This window comes from Mauremys reevesii, linkage group 1 (assembly GCF_016161935.1).
Source record: "Mauremys reevesii isolate NIE-2019 linkage group 1, ASM1616193v1, whole genome shotgun sequence".
NCBI lineage: Eukaryota > Metazoa > Chordata > Testudines > Geoemydidae > Mauremys > Mauremys reevesii.
In genome coordinates, this window is record NC_052623.1 from 15,910,950 (window position 1) to 15,936,261 (window position 25,312).

The window sequence follows — 25,312 nt, forward strand, 5'->3', positions numbered from 1 at the left end:
TCTGCTTGGGACTTAGCTATCTTGAGTAGTTTTGTATCATCTGCAAATTTTGCCGCCTCGTTGTTTACCTCTTTTTCCAAATCATTTATGAATATATTGAATAGGACTGGTCCCAGTGCAGACCCCTGGGGGACACCACTATTTACCTCTCTTCATTCTGAAAACTGAACATTTATTCCTACCCTTTGTTTCCTATCTTTTAACCAGTTACCAATCCATGAGAGAACCTTCCCTCTTATCCCATAACAGCTTACTTTGCTTAAGAGCCTTTGGGGTGGGACCTAGTCAAAGGCTTTCTGAAAAATTTAATTGCACTATATGCACTTGGTCCACATGCTTGTTGGCCCCTTCAAAGAATTCTAGTGGATTGGTGAGGCATGATTTTCCTTTACAAAAACTACGTTGACTCTTCCAACGTTATGTGCATCTATGTGTCGGACAATTTTGTTCTTTACTATAGTTTCAACCAATTTGCCTGGTACTGAAGTCAGGCTTAATTGGCCTATAATTGCTGGGATCACCCTTGGAGCCCTTCCAAAAAAAAAAAAAAAAATTGGCGTCACATTAGCTATCATCCAGTCATTTGGTACAGAATGACTCTTTGTGCAAAACATCTTGTCATAGGAGCCTGCGTAAGACAAGTTTATCATAGCTGTTGGTACAACCACCTTGGGACATACATCACACACTGGATGGTTTGTTCTGGTCAGCAACTTACCTCCATAACTTACCTCACTTTCCCTGGCCCCTATGTGGGACCTCCCTTGGCCAGCTTTGCTGTTATGCTTGCTCAGGTTGCAATGCCTCCATCAGCACTCTGCTAGCTGCTGAAATGTCCAGTTTTAAGTTCATATTGCTAATACAAAGCCCCTCAGCATTCTTTAAACTTGTTTTAACGGTCCATTATACAATTCAAAGTCACTTAAAGAACAGTTGCTCCCCAGTAGGCTGGTACAGCTGTATAAATCTTCCACTTCTTATTTTAACAACAGTGGTGGGACCTTTGTAAATATGGTGCAGTTGAGTCTGTGCTTTATTGATCAGTACAGTTCTGATTATTCTACTTTGCGATCAAATGTCTTCATAACATACTACTTCAGTCTTTTTTTATTTACTGCCTCTTTCAGCACAGATGTATTTCTCTAACTTGATACCATAAGCATGTTTGATCGCAAATATTACTTTATCACTAAACTACAAGAAATCAGTATGAATGCAACCCCTTTTCCCTAACAGATTTGCCCCTGAGGTAAACCCTGTCATTAAAGTTTACAACATTTTGTCCAAAGTTGTATCACTTATAGTTGACTTCCCTTTTACACATATAACTTCATTTAATCACAACTGTTGATGCAGGCTGGTTCTCTATTTTTCCTACTACTTCTATCTGACAACACAATATATAGTATCTTAATATTTGGTATCCATTTTTAGTTCGTTCATTCACAGATGGGGGAAAAAGGGAAGTCTCTTCGGCTGCACCAACGGTACACTCTATTGAAAGGATGCAGAAACTCAGTCTGTTTGGAAAGTTTGACAAAACCTTGCTGTTAGACTTTGAGGTTTTTTTTTATTCTCTCGGCCTTCTGTCCTGTCTTTTCTGAAAAGTCTTGATGTCAGGGCAGTTCTTAAATAGTGATAACTTATAATTTGGTGGCCTTAGTCATTATGTCCAGTAGAACTATGCCAATTTATGCCAGCTGAAGTTCCTGCCCTCTGTGGTACTGAAAAGTGAACTGTTCCTAACAGTTACTGGCATGTGAACTTAGAGTATCCATGACATCTCCCTAGATGATAACTTATGTTAGGGTCATTAAAGTTTGGACTCTGAGAGAGGCATTTGCAGCTTGATTTTCATATGGCCAAAATACTGAACTCTTATCCCCTGTTTCTTCTGAGAAAGGTAGGAAACTCATAGTATTCAGACTTTTTTTTAAGAGAGGAATGGCAGGAAGATTAGACCTTGATTTAGAGGAATGTCAATAGGTTTTTAAAACACTATGACAGATAAATGGATATTTTAAAAAAATGGTTAGGTTGCTTCATGATATCTGTTTTCATAATTTAACATACATTGGTTCAGAGTGAATTTAGGGATGGTGAAATATGCTAGCTTGATGGTCTTGGAGACTAAAGGCATTGGGCAGTAAACTCCCATTGAAAATCAATGAGACTCGGGGATCTAATGCCCATTAGCACTTTTGAAACTCTTACCCTGCAGATTGGGTATGTTTATAGAACAGGTACAGTACGCGTAGTGGAAGCGCAAACTCCTTTACACTGTTCTGCTGTGTCATTGTAATGGGGTAGCTAAATCTCCATGGCCGGTTCAGTCTTTGGGTGGTCTTTTGTCAATCAATGCAAATTGGGGTAGTGGCGTTTTCCGATACGAACATTTGTTCACTGGGAATCGGTCTGAACCCCAGCAGCTTATTTAGTAAATGATGCTGAACAGCCATCAGATGGGAATGACTTTGCGATCTGGGGTGACCTTGACCTGGTGACCTAGGAGTGAAAAGTCCCATGCTCCTTCAACAATTCCCTGAAAGATGAAGTCTCTGCAATGGAGAAATTCAGTCTTTTGTTTTCCCATAAACATGCTGTTGACAAGAAGAAAATCAGTATGTTGTATTAGTGAGTTTTATGTATCTAGAGACTGCAGTATTATGTATTTGAAGGCTGCATGTGCCAGGTTTGGTGGAGGTCTTGTGTTAATTCTTGTTTTTACTAGAATTTTGATTGTGTATGAAAAACCGTCTTACCGTTTCTCTTATCTCTACTTCCAGGCAACTACAGTAAGCAGCAAAGTTTCACCCAAAGGGAGTGCAATGAGCAACTTTTTTGGAAAAGCTGCCATGAGTAAGCATGATATAATATGCATCTGTCTCCTGAAATCATTGTGGTAATGGGTGCGCTAATTGTTGTAAGGGACTACTTTGGAACATTAGGAAATCATTGTTTTAGTAAAGTATTGAAGCAGTGAAAATATGGATGATGATAAGTTTGTATTCTTTGCTATATAAGAGTGTTGTAAGTGGAATATTTCATACTAGAAACTTATTAGGTGGAGATCAATTTGACTGACACTTGTAATACAGATTTTTAACCCAGGAAGAATGTTTATGGCATAAAATTTTTGATTTAAAATGAGCATTTTGGGACAGGAGAACTGACTACTTGAAAATAGTTCCTGAAAACTGCTATACACAGAGTGTGTTAATGGTAGTGATTTGAGAGAAAAAGCAGAGGAGGGAGGAGGTAGCTGGTCTTGGAATTTAGATCATTTGTGGGATAATAAAGAGCGGACAATTGGAATGGATGAACGAGGGAGATTTTTCTAAGTGAAGTCATGTGAAGATTCTGAAAGGAAAGGGTTTGGGAAGTGAATGTGTAAGACTTTCTTCAAATGTGCACCAGTAGCAAGAAAAGGAGGAGGAGCCAAGGAGGTGTTTCCGGAACAAAGTTGAGGGTGGTATTGGTAGTGTTGCTCTGAAAGAAATCTGTTGGATTTTGCACAGTGCAGAATCTAGCATTGAACATTTCATAAATGATATTAGAGTAGTGTCTGGTCATAGTGATAGAGATCCGCTTAGGTTTCCATTGTAAGTCCTTGTTCCGTTAAGGTATGACAGTGTGAGGTGAGGAGATTGTCATCATAAACTTTAAAAATATATGAGCAGTTATTATCATTAATCCAATTAAATACTTAATATCTACAAAGAGCCCAAGATCAAAAGAACATGTTCTAAAAAGTGGAGAGGCTGACATAAAATGGAAAGGTAACTAATTTGGAATAAATGACTTTCTTCCTCTACTCTATTGCTGTGTGGTGTGCTGTGTACTACTCTGGTACTGAGCTCCTGCGAATACACCCCTTCAATAACCTTTGTCTGGTGACTGAAAGGATGGAGCAGCATTGCCCGAACAAGGGGGCTGAGAGAAACTTGGCTCTTGGGAACTAATATGTGTCTTCCCTAGCCTCAGAAACTTTATCTCAAGACTGGCAATAACAAACAATGAAAGGTCTTCTGACTTTTGCTGCTCAACATGCAGATGGTCATTTTGTGTCATAGATGAGATGCGTTACCTAGCTAGGATCAGTAATTAATGGTAAATTCTCAGAATGGAGAGGGGTAACTAGTGGTGTTCCCCAAGGGTCAGTCCTAGGACCAATCCTATTCAATTTATTCATAAATGATCTGGAGAAAGGGGTAAACAGTGAGGTGGCAAAGTTTGCAGATGATACTAAACTGCTCAAGATAGTTAAGACCAAAGCAGATTGTGAAGAACTTCAAAAAGATCTCACAAAACTAAGTGATTGGGCAACAAAATGGCAAATGAAATTTAATGTGGATAAATGTAAAGTAATGCACATTGGAAAAAATAACCCCAACTATACATACAATATGATGGGGGCTAATTTAGCTACAACGAGTCAGGAAAAAGATCTTGGAGTCATTGTGGATAGTTCTCTGAAGATGTCCACGCAGTGTGCAGAGGCGGTCAAAAAAGCAAACAGGATGTTAGGAATCATTAAAAAGGGGATAGAGAACAAGACGGAGAATATAGTATTGCCCTTATATAAATCCATGGTACGCCCACATCTCGAATACTGTGTACAGATGTGGTCTCCTCACCTCAAAAAAGATATTCTAGAACTAGAAAAGGTTCAGAAAAGGGCAACTAAAATGATTAGGGGTTTGGAGAGGGTCCCATACGAGGAAAGATTAAAGAGGCTAGGACTTTTCAGCTTGGAAAAGAGGAGACTAAGGGGGGATATGATAGAGGTATATAAAATCATGAGTGATGTTGAGAAAGTGGATAAGGAGAAGTTATTTACTTATTCCCATAATATGAGAACTAGGGGTCACCAAATGAAATTAATAGGCAGCAGGTTTAAAACAAATAAAAGGAAGTTCTTCTTCACGCAGCGCACAGTTAACCTGTGGAACTCCTTACCTGAGGAGGTTGTGAAGGCTAGGACTATAACAATGTTTAAAAGGGAACTGGATAAATTCATGGTGGCTAAGTCCATAAATGGCTATTAGCCAGGATGGGTAAGACTGGTGTCCCTAGCCTCTGTTCGTCAGAGGATGGAGATGGATGGCAGGAGGAAGATCACTTGATCCTTGCCTGTTAGGTTCACTCCCTCTGGGGCACCTGGCATTGGCCACTGTCGGTAGACAGATACTGGGCTGGATGGACCTTTGGTCTGACCCGGTACGGCCGTTCTTATGTTCTTATGATCACTGAAACTTTGCTAGATGAAGCAGCTGACCCGTTTTTGATGGACCTACGTCCAACTGATGGCTTGATTCAGCATGAGCCAAGGGATGGGTGCCAGAAAGATGCTGATGGCAATTTTATTAGAGCTGTCCGCAGTCTCTGATTCCATTGATCGTGAGGTTTTGTTGACTCCATTGTTGAATACTTTCTCTTGCTCCTTGAAGTATCTAAGATGTGGGTTTTAGCTTGTCACCTCTCCTGTTCAGTGTTCATGAAAGGCTGCTGAGTGAAATCAAGGCATTGTGGTTAGGCTGCTGGTGTATAAGACCACTGCCTATCATTCTGACCAATATTGTCTCTCTGGTTCTTTGTACTCCCCTGTCTGTCAGTGTCCATGTGTTGTCTCTTGTCTTGTACTTAGATTGTAATCTCTTTGGGGCAGGGACCATCTCTTTAGTCTGTGATTGTACAGAGCTTGGCACAGCTGGGTCCTAGGTTATAACTATGGCTCCTCGGTGCTGCGGTAATACAAATAATAATCGTGGGCTACCGTGTCACAATCATAGAAGCTAAACACAGCTCCAGCTACACTTCATCAGTCCTAGATTTTGCTGTTTCTCTGCTTCTCGTACCTGACTAATATTTGGACTTGGATAGGAATGAAGTGGCTGAGCTGAACCCAGAAGATGGAAATTATGTTGCGTTGAGGGATTTATCTAGAGCAGTAAAGGGGATCATGCCTGCCCCTTCAGGAAGTGTGGTGGTGCCCTTTTTCTGGGATGGCTTGCAGTTGTAAGGTCATATAGGATCCCTTGATGCTTCTGGATGTGGTCTGTAGTGACGTCTTCCATCTCTGGTTGACTGAGACTACAACCTTTCCTTTTGCATGCAGACACTATTTATTAATTCCTTTGTCATTTCCAGTCCATGCTGAATAACCAGTGTGCGCTCTTACTTTGTTTGTATTATTCACAGATAAGCTTAAAGTCAGCTCTGAGTGTGAACAGCCAAAGGAAGAAAAAACAGTAGCCAAGCCCTCAGTTTCGGTAATGGAACCAAAATCACCCCCCAGTGCAGCAGTGGAGAAACCTGGGAAGAAAATGGAGCCTGTGAAAATTCAGCAAAAGGACAAAAGAAGGTAGAGCTGTGGTTTTCAAATGCTGATCCATAGGACTGCTTGCTGATGCTATGCAGAGAGCTGCCTGGGCACATGGTGCTGGCTCAAATCCTTGTTTCCAGCAACATAAATTGCATTAAAGACAGCTAAAAATATATTAAAATTCTTTCCTAGTATTTCTTTTCCATGTAAGCAATAGCTGTAGCTACAGTAGGGACATTATGCCATTGCAAATGGTAGGGCGGGGGTCCAGGTAATCACCAGTGGGCGGGGGCGTGTTCTACGAAACAATCTCTGAGTTGTGGCCCATGCTGAACAAACTTGGTAACCTCTGAGAGCAATATGGGGAGCTGGCAAGAGCACCTGTATTGCAGGCTGGATTTATATTCTCAAACTTATGTGTACAGACAGCTTTCAACATGTGAAGTTCTGCTTGATGGTTGGGGTAACTGATGTACTGCTGCTTTTTAAGACACTGAATTACATTGGGTGACGTTCCAAGTAAAATTAAGCGCAGTCCTGTGTTTTTAATCCAACCCAAGCTGACAGACCAAAAATCATTACAGCCTCATGGCTGTTCGGTGGCCTGGGTATAATTAATTGGTGGTCTCATTCCATTTCCTGCTGCATAGGTATACACATCACCCAGCTCACTGTCACAGCTGCTGCTAATTGGCCTCCTTGTAGATCATCTCATTTGAGAAGCCAAGGGCCTGGAAACTGCACGTTGGCAGTGCAGTGTAGAGAAGACTACTTGGGTTTACCTGTTCTATGAATATGCAGAGGCCTTCAGCCTCCAGGGCTTTTAGTCTGGCATGTCGCGCCAGCTCTAAAAGAAGAAAGAAGCTGTTTTACTTTTCCAGTAGCAAAATGCGATTACATTTAAAAAGTCTTTAAAAAATGGCTCCAGAAATCTGAGACACTACCTCATAGTCAGTGGCAAGGAGTCTATCAAAATAACTTCTGAGTGGGTCTGTTAGGACACTAGTTCTTAGAAGGCTGAGCTGTGGTGACGAGGTCAGTAATGCACTCCTGCCAGGCTACCTTGGTCAAGCGAGGTGAGGTTCTAGACAAACCCCGCTGCACTGGAGGGGTGCTCGAGAAATGTTCACCATATGAAGAGCTGGGAATGGGTGAGAAGGATGATCTTTAAAAGGGAAAAAAAAAAAGTCCATACGTGTGTTTGTATCCACTTAAGTACTTAGTTGTGCATTTTGGAGATGTCTGTGAGGTACTTGGTTTCCTTGTAATCTGAAGACTAGTTGCCTAAATCTGTGTCTCATTTTTTTATAAGCACACTTAGAGGTGTGCAGCATGTTCAATTTGTTCCTTTGTGCCAGTAGAGGGAAGAGGATGGCTACGTCAGATAATGAGGAGAAAGAGGATGAAAATCTGAAGAAAAAGAGGAGGCGAATCAAACGACCTCAGTCTGACAGCAGTGAAGATGAAGGTAAAAAGATGTGATTACAAGAAACTAACCAAGGAAACCTGGAACAGGTGTTCTTGTTTTGACCATATTATTAAGTGATGACTTTAACAGCTTTGGGTGGTGGTAACAGTTGAGGGAAAAATTTGGAAGACCCGAGAAGTATTTGTGAGCCCAGTATCCATGCAAGTGGCTGCAGTCTGAGTTTCTCTCAATATTTTTGCCACAAGCCACGTCAGTGTGCATTCTGGAGGCCCCAAGTAATTTGGTCTTATTGTAGCTTAGCTCAGACCTGGCTCTGTCCTCAGCGAGTATGCTGCCAGTTGCCCTAACTTGTGCAAAGTGGTTTCTTTGATATCTTGTGAAAGGTGTAGCTCCCTCCTCAGTGTCATAACCTGTTCATTTAGTAGGGTGCCCCAGGAGTTAGTTTTTAGGATCTTGAGTATTCATAATGTTTATAGAAATGGTTTGGATGACAATACTAAAAATGAGATTTTCAAGAATACATTGTGATAGACCCAGGCCAGTTTTCTGTTCCCTGAGTGACCAGAGCATGGGCTGCTCCAGGCTAATGAGAACACCTGACTCCAATTAACCTGCTAAGAGTCAGGTGAGGCTGTTAAGCACCTGACTCTAATTAAGACCCCTCTGATGCTATAAAAGGGCTCACTCCAGTCAGGCCAGAGGGAGCCAGGGAGCCAGAGGAGAGGAAGTGCGTGCGAGGAACTGAGAGTGAGTAGTACAAGCGTTATCAGCCATCAGGAGGAAGGTCCGGTGGTGAAGACAAAGAAGGTGTTGGGAGGAGGCCATGGGGAAGTAGCCCAGGGAGTTCTAGCTGTCGTGCTATTGTAGCAGGAGGCACTCTAGACAGCTGTAGTCCACAGGGCCCTGGGCTGGAACCTGGAGTAGAGGGTGGGCCTGGGTTCCCCACAAACCTCCCAGCTCCTGATCAAACACAGGAGGAATGGACCTGGATTGTGGCTTCTACCAGAGGGGAAGGTCTCTGGGCTGTTTACCGACCCACAGAATGAATCTGTGAGGCAAGCAAATCCGCCAATAAGCGCAGGACCCACCAAGGTAGAGGAGGAACATTGTCACAACAGATAATAGAGAAACGGGAGGCAAAACAATACAGCCTGACCCAGTGTTGCCGGCCCAAAAAGGCCTGAGGCAGCAAACAGTGGTTCGTTGCCCGGTGTGCGTCGCACTAATTATCACACCAGGGTGGAGAATGCAGAAAAAGTTTATTTGAGCTCAAGTAAGGTGCCAGGGAGGTATTTACAATCTCAAATCCTGCACACAGATACAAACTGTGTGTGTCTCTTCTTATACATAACTTCAATAAGGCATCCTCATTACCCCCCACTAGTCTCCTCCCCCCTACTATATAGTATATACAGTGTATAGTTAACAATTAAATCATCCTTGACAGCAGACAATTCATCTCGTAACTTTTCAAGGCTGTTACCTTGGTTTACTTCTGAATTTATTACTTTGCCTCCCCTCTTTCTAAACTAAACACAAGTAGGGCCCCTATTTACTATCTCCTGCTGTCCGTGTTGTACTGATAAGGAGCAGTTACACATTCCATTCTCACTTCTAACCTGGGAGTTCAATCAGAGTTTAGACATGGAGGCACTTTGGACAAGCATAAAATAACTTTGGTCCATTCAGGCCTGGTACAGAAAAGCTTCATTAATACTGTGGTTTTTCTACCCTCCTGAGTTATCTAGGGATATGCCTAATGGCACCAACAATCCCCCCCTTTGAGAATACTCAACAAACATTTGGCTGAGTTTTCTCATACTTTGAAGACAAAACAATTAAACTCTAGGGAGCTGGGGTATTCAGTTCCACATTCATCCTCCCTATGGACCCGGTAGGATTCGGTATGTGGAAGCCCACACCCACCCTAACCGGTCCACATGCCTGGAAGGAGCACTGTGAATGTCCATACTTCCATCCAGAAAGTGTCCAAGTATGTCATCCCCCTGACCACAGATCAGATGGTTCCTGATAGTCTGTAAGGGCAGTGGGCCAAGTCTGGTGCTCAAGATCCATCTAAAGATACCAGATCCCACTGCAATACCTTCCCAGTCTCAGTGATTCTCAATACCATCTCTGTCAGCAACTTCTGGGTCATAGAACTGAGGGTGGAAATGACATGTAACCCACCAACTCCAGCCTGTCCTTGGGATAGCTGAGCTTTAAAAATAAGGCTAGTGGCCTTTTTCTAGGTGGCCCAATTTCTTATCATGTTCCCAGCTTTTAAAAATATTTCAAATGGTTGCTATATTATTGGCCTGAGTCCACAGAGATCTGGTCAATTCCCTCTTCTTGCAGAGGAAACAACCTAGGCTCTCTGTTGTACTAATCTAATGGCAGCCCCTTGTGAGCAATACATGCTGAAGGATTTATCCAAAACACAGGATGCAACCTGTAGAATAAACCCCAAAATCTAATCAATACCACAGTCTCAAACAGGGGTCCCACAGATTTCTTCCTGCCAGTGTACAATTCTTGGTTTCTACACTAGGGTCAGTCCTTAATGTCCTTTTTGGTCAGGAAATCCTGGATTCTGACACTGCACAACGCTGTTGGTGGTCACCAGGACTTAATAAGGGTCTTTCCAGCATAGAGCCAAAGCAGTCTTTCGCTGGTGGAGCTTTACATCAATCCAGTTTCCTGGTTCCAAGGGTGGCAGGCCTCCTAGGGTCTTTGTGGAGTTTGTCTTTACCTGTGAAAAAAAGAAACCTAACACATTTCATTAGTGCCTGTCAGCGATTTGCAGACTCTACAGCTGTGTGGGCACATTTAATTAAGCCCCCCTTGTCTTGGTTGTTAGCTAAGTCTTAGCTGAGAGCAGTGTCCTGAAATGGGGCTAATGCCCTATCTTTAAACTCAGCATGTTAGCTATTTTTCCTCAGTTAACTCGTTCTTCTTCCTTTGTCCTGTTTGGCTTCTTTTAACCTACAAAGGAAACTTAGCCTTCACTTATACATCTTTTTCCTAACAATGAACACATATACATTGCCTTTATACAGTACATTAGTCTTATTATTTAAAGTTTGTCACATCTATCCTTTTACTAAAATAACTTTCTCCAGAGCTTTGGGACAACAAGTTAGGACAAGCACACCCACTTTGACGAGTTTATTTCATAGAGCCTCTAGTCCAATAGTTTCCCACCATCCCCAGCCCTCTGGCTAGAAATCTGAGATAGCCAGAAGGATCCAAATGCAATATGGGGAGTGGGTTAACTTTCCATGTCCTTGCTTCCAAAAACTATTGGTATGCAAGTTTTATTAACAATTTTCAATTAAAAGATTTGGTCAATAAAATTTCTCTTTCTCTTACTGAAGGAGATGTATTAGACTTTAGTATATCACATTTTTCCCAATTTATCCAAGCACTTTGTATTCCAAGTTGAACAAAACAAGTATCTGTATTCCAATCCAGACTATCCCATAAACAAAACAATTTTTGGCCACTAGACAGACACCACAAGACAGAACATAAAACACAAAACATAATTTTTACTGTGCCATCAAAGGCATGGTATGTTGAATGCTGTTCAGCTAGCATCAGTTTTCTCTGATTATCTGAAAGACAAAAACAGAAGTCTACCCTTTCTGGGCAATCAATCATCACTGAAAATATACAAGTACCTTAGTTGATTTCAGGCAAAACAGGGGAATTACCCCATATTTTCATATATATGTTTCATAGGCAGCTTAGGTCTCAGTGACTTCTACTTTATCAGTTAGATAACTTGCATCAATACAGATGCTTCCTGACTTGCTTTGTACTTTTAATTCCTGCTTTTAAACACTGAAAGAAAACATCACCACTTATAGTGCCTTTAGAACCTAATAAGATTTCAATTACATAGCACTATATACATTTTTTAGATAATTCAACTAAATGGGTCATAACCAAATGATTGCAATCTAATAATTTCTTTGCCTGAATTTATTTACAAACATTTCAAAAACACCAAGAATTTTTCTCTTTAGCATTTTTACAAAGTTCAACTGCTGCTCCCTCCAGCAACTACGGAGTTAACTTTTCACACTGCCTTAAAATCACTCACTTGTTTTCTCCAACAACCACTTTTCTCAACTTAAATCACTATTCCAAGTATCCTCCTGGGTATTTGAAATCCCCATGTTTATACCTATGTACTCCTTTCTTCCACTAGACCCTCAAAAGTTTCCAACCCGTTTTCCAATCTCTCCGTCTGTTACTTGGCCCGCCTGGGCCCGATCCTTCTTTTCTAGCTGAACCATTCTTTCCCTAGACACCAATTTGCTCCACTGCCAGTTTTAACTAAGGGGGGGTTGGTTTCTCAATTAGCCCCCACCCTTCTGGTCTTTTTCCCTAAAACATTTTAACTCACAAGACTACCTAAGTCTTCCCTTGTGAGGCTTGCCACCTGGGCAAAACACATGGCCCACTGGTGTTTAATTATTTAATTTCCCCTTGTAGCAAACACACTGCTATTACGGTGTATGCTGAGCACAAATAGTTAAATTTTGGCAAGTCCCTGAAGGACTGGTACTTGCTTAACCAGGGCTTCCTTTTCTAACTGGAAATCCTGTCTCAAAGCCTGCAACTTGCCCTGGGTGCAGGTTTGAGTTGCTGTCTGGGTCATGATCTATGCTCTTAATTGCTCAATTCTAGTTATCAAGTACATATTTGTTCTTTTTCTCCAACTACTCTATTGCCCAGTCCTGCTGCAACTGGGGGTAGAACCCCTTTCCAGTTCTCAGACTTACTGCAGCTGAGAGTAGGCTCACCTTTAATCATGCAATCCTCAACATATAACACCAACAGTTCCAAACAAAAGAAACACAACATAACAAAGGTAAAACAAATAGATGGTGTAAATTCTATAGGGCTCCCCCATTCTCAATTACTCACCAAACTGTGACAAATCTGTTACCAATTTATCTACTGCAGGACGTTGGGGGAAGGATAAAACACACCATATAACCAAACCCCAAAGCTTCCCCAAGCCTTAAGCCACTTTAATACTCACACATATCCAGACTGACCACGTCTGTATATAACATTCAGAGAAGGGGAATAGGTGGACGGGAGATTATTCTGTATACAGCTTGTCCAGAATTTCCAACATGCTTCCACTCTTGGGAGAGCTGTTCTTTTACACCCTGGAATCTCCTGCAGTGTCTCTTTCAGAGATTCCAGTTCAGGTCACCAAGCCATACCAACTCTGGGATTGCAAAGACTGTTAAATCTCACTGAACAGTTAAGCTTTGCAAATGCAATCTCAGTTCTGTAACATATTACCTTTAATTTACCTCTGTCTATATTTTCCCACAGCCAGCTGGGGCTACAAGCAGTTTTTCTTTTGTACTTAACATAGTCTGACCTAATACACAGAGCAGCTCTCCTTATCTCTGGGCTTAGCTGAGTTTCAAATTAACCCATTCCTAGACGAATTGCTCACACTGTGTCAGAGGCTTTTCCTTTGGTAATTAAAAGCTCCTCTAAGATATATGATCTTATCTAGATTGAAGATACCTTCTAATGGACATTATTTAGATGGATTTTCACGCGTGTAAAGATTCCAATTCTCTAAATACCTGCAGGTTTCAGGACCATAATGTACGTACATGTACTATGCTGGGGTACCCTCAGGGGGTGAGGTAGAATGTTTAGACTATCCCTTCCCCCCCATTTTCCACTTACACACACAGAGAGGGGGGCCCTGTCCGCGCTAGCGGCTCATAAACTAAGAATCTCTCCCTACAGGACACTCACACAGGAGAGATTAACGAGGATGACTGACTCTTCTACATCTCCATTCAGCAAAGAGCTTCGGCTAGTCTCTGGGAGAGGAGCCGCTACTCTAATTGCATTCAGTGAGATGATCAGACTGTCAGTAGCCCACACGGAAAGGAAGGGGGGGGTAAGATAGGTTCACACATTCCTAGACCCAGGCAGCTTCCTCGCCGGACGATGCCAGGCTGAGTCAGCCCACCGTGGGTCGGATCTCCTAAAGATCCACTAGTTACTGGGCTTGCGTTAGACTACTCCTGATCATTAGCATTTGCTTCACAGGTTAATCTGGGCGTCTTCCAGTAACAGACACTCACACTGGTATACACACACACACACACACCAAGACCATTATTCCCACGGACAATCCTCCTCCCAGTGCAGCTCTGGGGCATATGATGGGGGATTTTTACAAGAGCTCTTTATACAAACAGTTTCAAAAGCTACCCATTCGCTAACAAAACAAAAGTAATTGAAGGATCATGTTGTAATTAAGTGATCCTTCTGGTGGCCACCTTTCCTGGCTCTCTAGTTGATATTGAGGCCAGTCAACTGTACAGAACCTTTTTAGTTTACCCTTAATCATTGGATCCAAACCAAACACTTTCCAATTTGCTAGAATGCATTCTGGGGGCATACACCGTGCCCTGCCTGTACTCTATCCCTGCCCCATACCTATGGGAAGACACTGGGCGTCCCCAGGTCTTAACAGGCAAACAAAAGGTTAACAGCACTGAACTGTTCCTACCTTTTCCACAGGACCGGTTCCTCACCGTCGCCCGCAGCTGCTTCTCCACTATCTGAGTGCGTTGCACCGTTGTACCTTCCAAGGTCGGTCTGACACGTCCCTACCGAGGCCCGGTAAAAGCACCGGTGCGCGCTGGCATCGGCTGTGACTGTCGTCCACCGCCATTGGAGGAGTCCGGCAAGGCACAATTTTGCCTCGAGCCCACCCAGGGACGCCAAGACTGTTGCCGGCCCAAAAGGCCTGAGGCAGCAAACAGTGGTTCACTAATTATCACACCAGGGTGGAGAATGCAGAAAAAGTTTATTTGAGCTCAAGTAAGGTGCCAGGAGGTATTTACAATCACAAATCCTGCACACAGATACAACCTGTGTGTGTCTCTTCTTATACATAACTTCAATAAGGCATCCTCATTACCCCCCACTAGTCTCCTCCCCCCTACTATATAGTATATACAGTGTATAGTTAACAATTAAATCATCCTTGACAGCAGACAATTCATCTCGTAACTTTTCAAGGCTGTTACCTTGGTTTACTTCTGAATTTATTACTTTGCCTCCCCTCTTTCTAAACTAAACACAAGTAGGGCCCCTATTTACTATCTCCTGCTGTCCGTGTTGTACTGATAAGGAGCAGTTACACATTCCATTCTCACTTCTAACCTGGGAGTTCAATCAGAGTTTAGACATGGAGGCACTTTGGACAAGCATAAAATAACTTTGGTCCATTCAGGCCTGGTACAGAAAAGCTTCATTAATACTGTGGTTTTTCTACCCTCCTGAGTTATCTAGGGATATGCCTAATGGCACCAACACCAGCAACATGCTGAGTGTTCTTGGCTCTCATTGACTTTGATAGAAGCTGAATGCACAGAACTTTGGGGCCTGTAACGTGGAACAGCAGAGCCAGATTTCAAAGGATTTGGGTATTTAGACTCATAGATTTTAAGGTCAGAAGGGACCATTATGATCATATAGTCTGACCTCCTGCACAATGCAGGCCACAGAATCTCACCCACCCACTCCTGTAACAAACCCCTAACCTATATTTATTTGAGGTGACAGATGCTGTTCAATGTAGATAATTGGGAACCAAACTGGGGAATGCGTGTTAAATGAACCAGTCGTTCGTTGAGCTGATCAGGAATAGAATTCGGAGATTGTTGGAAAAATGAATGAAACCATCATTCAGTGCACAACAACAAGAAACGGTACAAAATATACTAGATTGTATTGGAAAAGGGTTGAAATACAGAATGAGAATTGATACTCTTGCTTTATGAGAAATACTGTGCAGTATTTGAGAAACATTCCTAAAACGAATAGACGTTGTCATAGAAGTTAGAGGTGGGAAAGACCTCTTAGATTATCTTGTCAGTCTTCCTGCTAATTCAGAATTGCTTTCTTTGTTCACGTTTTGTCCAATCTAGTTTTAGATGTCCCACATGATTGGACTTCTACCACTTCCCTTGTGAAATCAGGCTGATTAAATCTCTCAGGGACTTTCCTGATGTTCCATCTTAATTTTCCCTTTCTTAATTTAGTCACATTATTCCTAAATACAACTCCTTGTACCACTGTTTTAAAAAACAAAACAAAATCCTGCTCACCCTCTTTGGTATTTACATCTTCATGTTATCTGGCCTTTCCCTTTAGTTCCCAAGCTGCTTTACATAGCTCTTATGAGGGAAGATTAAAATCAGCCTGTCTAGCCACCTGATCATTTTCGTTGCCCTTCTATGATTTTTTTCTTCCAATTTGTCAATATCATTCTGGTAAGAAAGTGTCCAGAACCGAATGCATCATTTCAAGTTTCTTTCTAGTAGAGCCAAAGAAAGAGACTATTCCATTGCTGTGCATATGTAACCCAAAGTTCCATTGGCCTTCTTTTTTGTTGCTATATTGCATTGCAAGTGCATCATATTTGCTGTACACCAACACTTCTGTGTCTCTTCTACATTAGAGTTCTTCTGGTCTGTCCCATTCAATATTTGCTCTGGATTATTATATGTTGGGTAGTTAGGTCTTCTGGGTACAATATCCTGTCACTTCCCTCAAAATTTGATCCAGGGATATGTGTCTTCTCTTCTTCCTGTCTTGGTGTCTCTAAAAAATCTTTGTTTTCAGTTTTCTGTTCATTGTCTCTTTATTCTAAGAATGGCACCACCAGACTCTTAATTAAATTAGAAATATAGGAACTGCCACACAGGATCAGACCAGTGGTTCATCTGGTCCGGTATCCTGTCTCTGAATATGTAGCTTATAGGTGTTGTAAATAGTCCTGGCATAGTGCTACGCCTCTTCTCCTTTTGCCCAAGTTCACTTAAATTGTTTGTCGCCAACCCCAGTCAGTTTTGAATCCAGAAAACTGGTGCCTTTATTGCTTAGGCAAAGACCTTCTCAATCAAATCTGATTTAAAAACAAGGAGGGGTTGGAATTCATTGGAATACTCAGACAAGAGCAGTGTGTCATCAGCAGTAATGCATAACATTCAGTGTGTGTATAATATAAGAACAAGAACATAATTGATTCCAGTGCTTCATGAATCCATGCTCCTTCCTTGTTCGAATCCTGTTTGGTTTAGAAGATTTTCACTTGAGCAATGCAGTTATAATCAGTTTACCAAATTAGGCTTTGTCTAGGCTAGAAAGTGTTGCTGTTTTGATTTTATTGGTATAGTTAGTGTCAAAACCCTCGCTAGGGTGGATGCAGTTATACTTGTATAGCTTATTGCAGTTCAGGAAACGCATTACCCTGTATTGGTATAAGGCACCTTTATAGTGGTATAACTATCAGTAAACAGATCACACCCCTACCCAAATTTAGGCTGCTAGGTAAGAGATTGAAGACCAGGACCTCCATGGTAGCATTCTCTGTAATGCTTCCAGCTCCACGCGCAGGGCCAGTTAAACAAGCAAAACTGCAGGGTCTCAATGCGTGGATGAGACAATGTTGTAGGAAGGAGGGGTTTAGATTTATTAGGAACTGGGGAAACTTTTGGGAAAGGGGAAGCCTACACAGGAAGGATGAGCTCCACCTAAACCAGAATGGAACCAGATTGCTGGCACTAAAAATTGAAAAGGTCATAGAGCAGTTTTTAAACTAATAGCTGGGGGAAGCCAACAGGTGTGGAGGAGCACATGGTTCGGACAGAGACATCCCTTAGGGGAGGATCTATTAATGGAGATTCTCTATGTCCTAGTAAGGAGTAGAGGATAGAAGATCATAAAATACGGGTAGGCTCTCATGAGAAACAGTCAAATGAAAAAGAATCCCATTCAATGACATCATGTTGGCAGACAGCTAAAAAGTGACAATTTTTTTAAAGTGCTTATATACAAATGCTAGAAGTCTAAATAATAAGATGGGTGAACTAGAGTACCTTGTGTATGAGGATACTGATATAACAGGCATCACAGAAACTTGGTGGAATGAGGATAATCAATGGGATACAGTAATATCAGGATACAAAATGTATCGGAAGGCCAGAACAGGTCGTGCTGGTGGGGGAGTGGCACTATATGTGAAAGAAAACGTAGAATCAAATGAAGTAAAAATCTTAAATGAACCAAACTGTACAGTTGAATCTCAATGAATAGCAATTCCATGCTTGAATAAGAAAAATATAGCGGTAGTGATATACTACCGACCACCTGACCAGGATGGTGGTGATGACTGCAAAATGCTCCGGGAGATTAGAGAGATTATACAGATAAAAAACACAATAATAATGGGGGATTTCAGCTATCTCATATTGACTGGGTACATGTCACCTTAGGACGGGATGCTGAGATAAAATTTCTTCACATCTTAAATGACTGCTTCTTAGAGCAGCTAGTGTTGGAACCCACCAGAAGAGAGGCAATTCTTGATTTAGTCCTAAGTGGAGCACAGGATCTGGTCCAAGAGGTGACTATAGCTGGACCGCTTGGTAATAGTAGTGACCCTAATATAATTAAATTTAACATCTCTTTGGCAGGGAAAACAACAAAGCAGCCCAACAGTATAGCATTTAAATTCAGAAAGGGGGACTACACAAAAATGAGGAGTTTAGTTAAACAAAAATTAAAGGGTACGTGCCAAAAGTGAAATCCCTGCAAGCTGCATGGAAACTTTTAAAAGACACCATAATAGAGGCTCAATTTAAATATATGCCCCAAATTAAAAAACCTACTAAGAGAACCAAAAAAGAGCCACCGTGGCTAAACAACAAAGTAAAAGAAGCGGCGAGAGGCAAAAAGGCATCTTTTAAAAAGTGGAAGTTAAATCTTAATGAGGAAAATAGAAAGGAGCATAAACTCTGTCAAGTGACGTGTAAGAATATAATTAGGAAGGCCAAAAAAGAATGTGAAAAACAGCTAGCCAAAGACTCAAAAAGTAATAGCAAAACATGTTTTAAGTACATCAGAAGCAGGAAGCCTGCTAAACAACCAGTGGGGCCACTGGACGATTGAGATGCTAAAGGAGCACTCAAGGACGATAAGGCCATTGCGGAGAAACTAAATGAATTCTTTGCATTGGTCTTCACAGCTGAGGATGTGAGGGAGATTCCCAAACCTGAGCCATTCTTTTTAGGGGACAAATCTGAGGAACTGTCCCAGATTGAGGTGTCATTAGAGGAGGTTTGGGGACAAATTGATAAATTAAACAGTAATAAGTTACTAGGACCAGATGGTATTCACACAAGAGTTCTGAACGAATGAAATGTGAAATTGCAGAACTACTAACTGTGGTTTGTAACCTATCATTTAAATCAGTTTCTGTACAGAGAAGTGGAGGATAGCTAATGTGTGAAGCCAATTTTTAAAAAGGGCTCCAGAGGTGATCCCAGCAATTAGAGGCCAGCAAACCTGACTTACGTACCGAGCAAACTGGTAGAAACTACAGTAAAGAACAGAATTGTTAGGCATATATTGAACAAAATCTCTCAGGGAAGAGTCAACATGGTTTTTGTAAAGGGAAATCGTGCCTCACCAATCTACTAGAATTGTTTGAGGGAGTCAACAAGCATGTGGACAAGGTGGATCCAGTGGATATAGTGTACTTATATTTTCAGAAAGCCTTTGACAAGGTTCCTCACCAAAGGCTCTAAGCAAAGTAAGCTGTCATGGGATAAGAAGGAAGGTGCTCTCATGGATTGGTAACTGGTTAAAAGTTAGGAAACAAAGGGTAAGAATAAATGGTCAGTTTTCAAAGCGGAGAGAGGTAAATAGTGGTGTCCCCCACGGGTCTGTTCTGGGACCAGTCCAATTCAACATATTCATAAATGATCTGGAAAAAGGGGTAAACAGTGATGTGGCAAATTTTGCAGATGATACAAAACTACTCAAGATAGTTCAATCCAAAGCATACTGGGAAGAGCTACAAAGGGATCTCTCAAAACTGGGCAACAAATGACAGATGAAATTCAATGTTGATAAATGCAAAGTAATGCACATTGCAAAACATAATCCCAACTATACATGTAAAATTCTGGGGTCTAAATTAGCTGTTACCACTCAAGAGAGAGAGCTTGGAGTCATTATGGATAGTTCTCTGAAAACATCCACTCAATGTGCAGCAGCAGTCAAAAAAGTGAACAGAATGCTGGGAATCATTAAGAAAGGGATAGATAAGATGACAGAAAATATCATATTGCCTCTATATAAATCCATGGTATGCCCACATCTTGAATACTGTGTGCAGATGTGGTCTCCCTATCTCAAAAAAGATATATTGGAATTAGAAAAGGTTCAGAAAAGGGCAACAAAAATGATTAGGGGTGGAAAAGGGATGACTAAGTGGGAATATGATCGAGGTCTATAAAATCATGACTGGTGTGGAGAAAGTAAATAAGGAAGTGTTATTTACTCCTTCTCATAACATAAGAACTAGGGGTCACCAAATACAATTAATAGGCAGCAGGTTTAAAAATAAACAAAAGGAAGTATTTCTTCACACAATGGACTGTCAGTCTGTGGAACTCCTTGGCAAAGGATGTTGCGAAGGCCAAGACTATAACAGGGTTCAAAAAAGAACTTGATAATTTCATGGAGGATAGGTCCATCAATGGCTATTAGCCAGGAGGGCAGGGGTGGTGTCCCTAGCCTCTGTTTGCCAGAAGCTGGGAATGGATGACGGGATGGATCACTTGAGGATTACCTGTTCTGTTCATTCCCTCTGGGGCACCTGACATTGGCCACTGTGGGAAGACAGGATACTGGGCTAGATGGACCTTTGGTCTGACCCAGTATGGTTGTTCTTATGCTAGTAGGTTTAGATCTCTGGCTAGCCTTTGGTGAATGATTCAAGTCTTGCAAAGGAGTTTTCCAGACTGTAGTTACTTTCAGAATAATTGCAAATGAGGAGAATTTGAAACTGCTGCAGCTTCTCACCTGGGAAAGACCAGTAGCGAGCTTTGTCTATCTCAGCAGGTAGCACCTGCAGAAAAGATCAATGATTAGGTGTCACGGGTGAAGAGGCTTGGAGCTCTGGAACCGCTCTGAATGAAGCTCAGATAGGACCCTCCTGTAGGGTGGCACCCTGCAGGGCGCACACTCACTAGTGCGAGCCTCCTTGGCCTCATTGCCTCCTGGGTCTGACCTCAGAGTGTTCAGCATGTGTTTTACGCCGTGAGTTCCCCGCAGCGAGTCCACCTGAATAGGACACCTGGGGAAGCCTTACGTGCCCCCCTAAGGGCCATGCACCCCCAGCATCCCAGTCAGCAGTGACTCTCCGCCAGCGTTGTAAAACAGAAGGGTTTATTAGTCATCTGGAGTACAGCATATAACAGTTCTTGTTAGCAGAGAAAGTAGGAAGGTTCAGCAAAGTCCATCTTGGAGGAGGGGGGTGGAGAGCAAGGCTCTGGATCCCCCACGAGTCCCAAACCAGGTGACTGCCCAGCTTCCAGCAGCCCTCCCTTAGTCACGTCCAGTTGCCCGTCCTCCATCCTTTGTCTCTTTCCCGGGCATCTCTCTTTGATCTCCAGCTCCTTTGGCCGGCTCCTTGCAGAGCATGGACCCTGGCCATCAGTTGCCAGGACACTGTGTGTCTTGCTATTGACTGGGCCCAGGGAGCTATATAGCAGTCAGACCTGCCCTCGAGGGGTCTCTGCCACGATCACACACCCTTGTCCCACCACCTAGATACTTGTGCAACACATAGGAGGAAGCTGGGGCACACACAGTATTCATGCAAAACATTAAGAAATGTTAGGTTCTGGTGTTTGCACGACACTTGCCACATATCGATTGTTTGCAGCAAGGTGAAATACCGAGTCATGTGATCATGCTTGCTGTTTGTTTCTGTGTCTCGGTCGCTGGAGTAGTTAAGAGATTGAGTCCTGGTTTGAAGAGTGTAATTTATTATTTAGCATTGGCAGCCAACTGTTTTCACTTGAGCCCTGCTTCACCTCTGAAGGTCAGTTGGCCACACGCCTGGCACAGTCAGAACTCTTAACACTGACCTAATCGGCTGGGATAGTTACAGATCCCACTACAGTATGCATGCTGCTGTACAGCCAGCAGAGGCAAGGAGGAGGTGGAGTCCACCAGGAACTGTGCCCCCTCTTTTCCCCCCATCCAACTCTTCCATTGTTCTTATTAAGCAATAGGTTGGAGGAGGTGGTTTCCCCCCAGGACTAGCTCTCCCCAGGTTTGAAGCCTCACATAGCAGCAACTTTCACTTGGGCTGAAGAGGACTCTTCTTACAGCCACGTAAGCTAGTCAGAATGGTGCCTCTTGAGTGATACAAGGCACTTCTCCCCACTGCCCTGCGCTGAACACACGACCCCCTCACACCTCTCTCCCTCTGCCAAACCCAGGGGGGATTGAACCCAGATCTCTTACACGACTACAAACCTTATTGGCTTCTGTCTGGCAAAGTTATGGGAAGCGCCAGTGCTGCTGCTGCTGCTCTCCACAGACTCCAGAAGGTAGCACAGCATCAGGTTTTGTTCCATTTGCAATTTGAAGCTTGCGCCACTGCTAGGTCCTCCCCACCCATCTACTGCATAATATAAACGCTGAAAAGATTGTACCAACAGATGAAATAATTCTTACCTAGCCATTATAATGGGAGGGTGGGGAGAGGGATGTCCTTTGGTGAGCTCTTTAGATCAAATGATAGTAACTTGCCCGTAATAGTTCCTTTTAATCAAAACTTTTAGCACCTATATACATTAGTTGTTTGAGATTCATAGTACCCTTGTGAGGTAAGTGTCACATCCATTTTACCCATGGGTAGAGACAGAAATTGAGTGATTTAGTGAAGGTTGCTCACTGAGTTGGGAATTTAGAGTCTCCTAAGTCCCTCTAGCAGAAATGGCTTTGCCTCCCACTGTGAGGGTCTGTCAGTGATTGAAATATATAGCTGGTAACTGATGCTAAAATATTCCAATGGCGGGGGCCTGAAGTTTGTGCCTGATTTTTTTTTTTAAAGGTGCTGAGCATGCACCTCCCCCATTGAGAACTGGGGGTCTGCAGCACCTTTGACAATTTAGCCAGTCACTTGGGGCCTAAACATGGATTCTGATGCCTGACTTTAGGCATGCAACTTGGAACATCTTTCCCTGACTTTAATAAGACAGCAACTTTACAGGCAAGGGCTAAATGTACTTAACAAATGCCATGGGAAATGGTGCAAGCCAATACAGGGGCACTGTCCCAAATGCCATCACTATGTCCAGCTTTTTCTTTTGGCAGATGTCTCAGTATCTCCCACACCTCAAGAAGCTAAACCCCCCTTGCCTTCTCCAGAGCCTGCACTGAAGATTGAACTAGAACCAGCAACCACTGAGGTAAAGGCACATTATGGTGATAACTTGCATTTATACGTGGTTTTGTCTCGATCAGGTGGGGAAATCCAGGGTGTTTGCAGAAGCAGGACTGTAGGGTGTGCTGGGGGAGGGAGGATGGTTTGTCAGACCTGACTTTGATAATGAGACGGACATTTGGCTCTTGGTGATCATGCCCATAGAAGCTCTGTACACGCACCCTGCCTTAACGGTTGGTCCCTTGTGATACCCTGCAGGCTTCGACAGGAGGGAAGAAGCGGAAACGGAAGCGTGTGCTGAAATCCAAAACGTTTCTGGATGATGAAGGCTGCATGGGTAAGAATAGCAGCTCTCTCCCGCACCCACAAGTAGAGCTCACTTTACTGAAGAGTCACTGGGTTTTTTGCAAGTTTTACAGACCAAACCTATCCAGGGAAGGGGCCCACAGTGTCACTTTATTCTTCTTTTCTTGAGCTCTGAGGATTCCAACCCCACTTTCCTGCACTCTGTCCCTCTGTCAGAGGATGGTGGAGTGGAGTTGTCATTGACTGTCTCACTCTCAATCGAGAACTTTTTGAATATTTTCTTTTGTTCCCTCTTTCCTACCATTATAACCAGCACTAGCACTTTCCCTTCTTTTCAAAAATGTATACCTTTAAAAAAAAATGCCTCCGATTAATTGGTGACACAAAGCAGATAGAATGCTCCAGAGCATCTGGATTATAACAATGCTTCTGGCCCTCAATATAATGTGGAATACCCCAAATAAACTGGGTAAGAGCAACAAGCAGCATGTTTGGTATTTAAAACTCTAAAAAGCAAATCCTTTGTTCCTAGCAGTCCTGTGTTCTCTAGCCCTTGGGAGGAAGCAGGTCTGAGCACAGATCTGGGAGCCAGGAATGTTTAAATTCTAACCCAGCTCTGATACAGATTCATTCGGTGATTTTTGAGCAGGGCACCTATTTCCCTACCTTGCAAGAGTGTTGTAAGATTTAGGTAACGTTTATAAAGTTCTTTAAATTTGAAAAACTGGCAGAAGCATTATTTATACTAAGCACAATGTGTGCCTGATTCTACAAGATACTGAGTGTCCTCAACCCCTGTTGATTTGAATGGAATCCAGGGAGCTCGGCTTATTCCAGGAGAGGGATCAGGTCCTGTGTTTTATTTATCTCCTTTAATGAAAGCTAAAACCAGCAGGAAAGTAACTGGTTTTAATAGTAGCTAAAGGCTCTAGTACTAGGTTTTTGTCAGAGGGAAACAGATTTGTTAAGAATTGCCCATTGCGTTTGCATGATGGGGTGTTTTGCCCTCCTGACTCCAGATAGGACTGTTAAGGCTTTTGGAAGGAAAATGAAAACCTTGCTCCACAGCTAGTGTTTTAATAAGGTCTGCATCCAGAGCTCGCCATAATGAACATTAAAGCTTTTATTTCCAGCAAAGAATTCTGCATTCCTTTTTCTATTCAGCCTTTTCCAAATGTGCCAGTACTGGGAAGCTTGCCTTTTTTCCCCCACTGGACCATGGGTTTAAATGGTCTCTTGTGAAATAGGCAGACCTTTGGTTTACAAATTAATATCCACTACAGTTTTATGGAGGGGAAAATAAGGCCCTTGTGGTGCACTTGGAAAAGGCTCAGAGTAGCAAGGAGCGGGTCAGATGGGGCTGTGATGCTGAAGAATTGGGTAAGAAGGAAATACTACTTTATGTACCAAAAATTTGCACCAGTCTGTGGTCCAGAACTTGCTGTGTCCCCATTTCATCCCATCTTTCCCCCTGCCCCGTGTAGTCCTGATAATCCTAAAGTCTTGCAAACCTCCTGGGCTGATATAAAATATTTGTATCATTTGAATTATGGGATTTTCACCTTTTTAAAATGGGTTAAAGCTGCCTAGATCAGAGCCAAGATCTCATTGTTCTGAATATCATCCTGCTATATACCCTCCCTTGAGTGTCTCCATGATTTTAGTGCCACTTTCCCAAGATCTACTACAGCTAGAAACAGGTGATTGTAAAGCAAATCAAATACTCTAGGGCCTATCCCTGAGAGGTGCTAAGCACCTGCAGCACCTAATTGAAGTCAGTGGGAATTGTGGGTGCTCACCGTCTCTTAGGATCAGGTCCTTAATCTAAAGGCTTGTCTAATGACAAATGTTGTGCAGTTTTTTAACCATGCTGACATAGCTGAAGTTCTACAACCCGCTCCCACCACCATGACCACCCCAGTGTGGATGCAGTTAT

General features: G+C 42.6%; 1 protein-coding gene across 2 annotated transcripts in view; it reads left to right on the forward strand.

The window, feature by feature from the left end:
* The window catches only part of POLD3 (DNA polymerase delta 3, accessory subunit), a 53,153-nt gene that overhangs the window by 16,722 nt on the left and 11,119 nt on the right, over positions 1-25,312 (forward strand). Inside the window, exons 7-11 of one of the 2 annotated variants that reach the window (XM_039518347.1) lie at positions 2,787-2,859; positions 6,202-6,364; positions 7,687-7,793; positions 23,001-23,095; positions 23,329-23,407. In XM_039518347.1, coding sequence (XP_039374281.1) covers positions 2,787-2,859; positions 6,202-6,364; positions 7,687-7,793; positions 23,001-23,095; positions 23,329-23,407 — 517 coding nt within the window. Of the gene's footprint in view, positions 1-2,786; positions 2,860-6,201; positions 6,365-7,683; positions 7,794-23,000; positions 23,096-23,328; positions 23,408-25,312 lie in introns of both variants that reach the window. The other variant, XM_039518345.1, reaches the window with a different exon arrangement.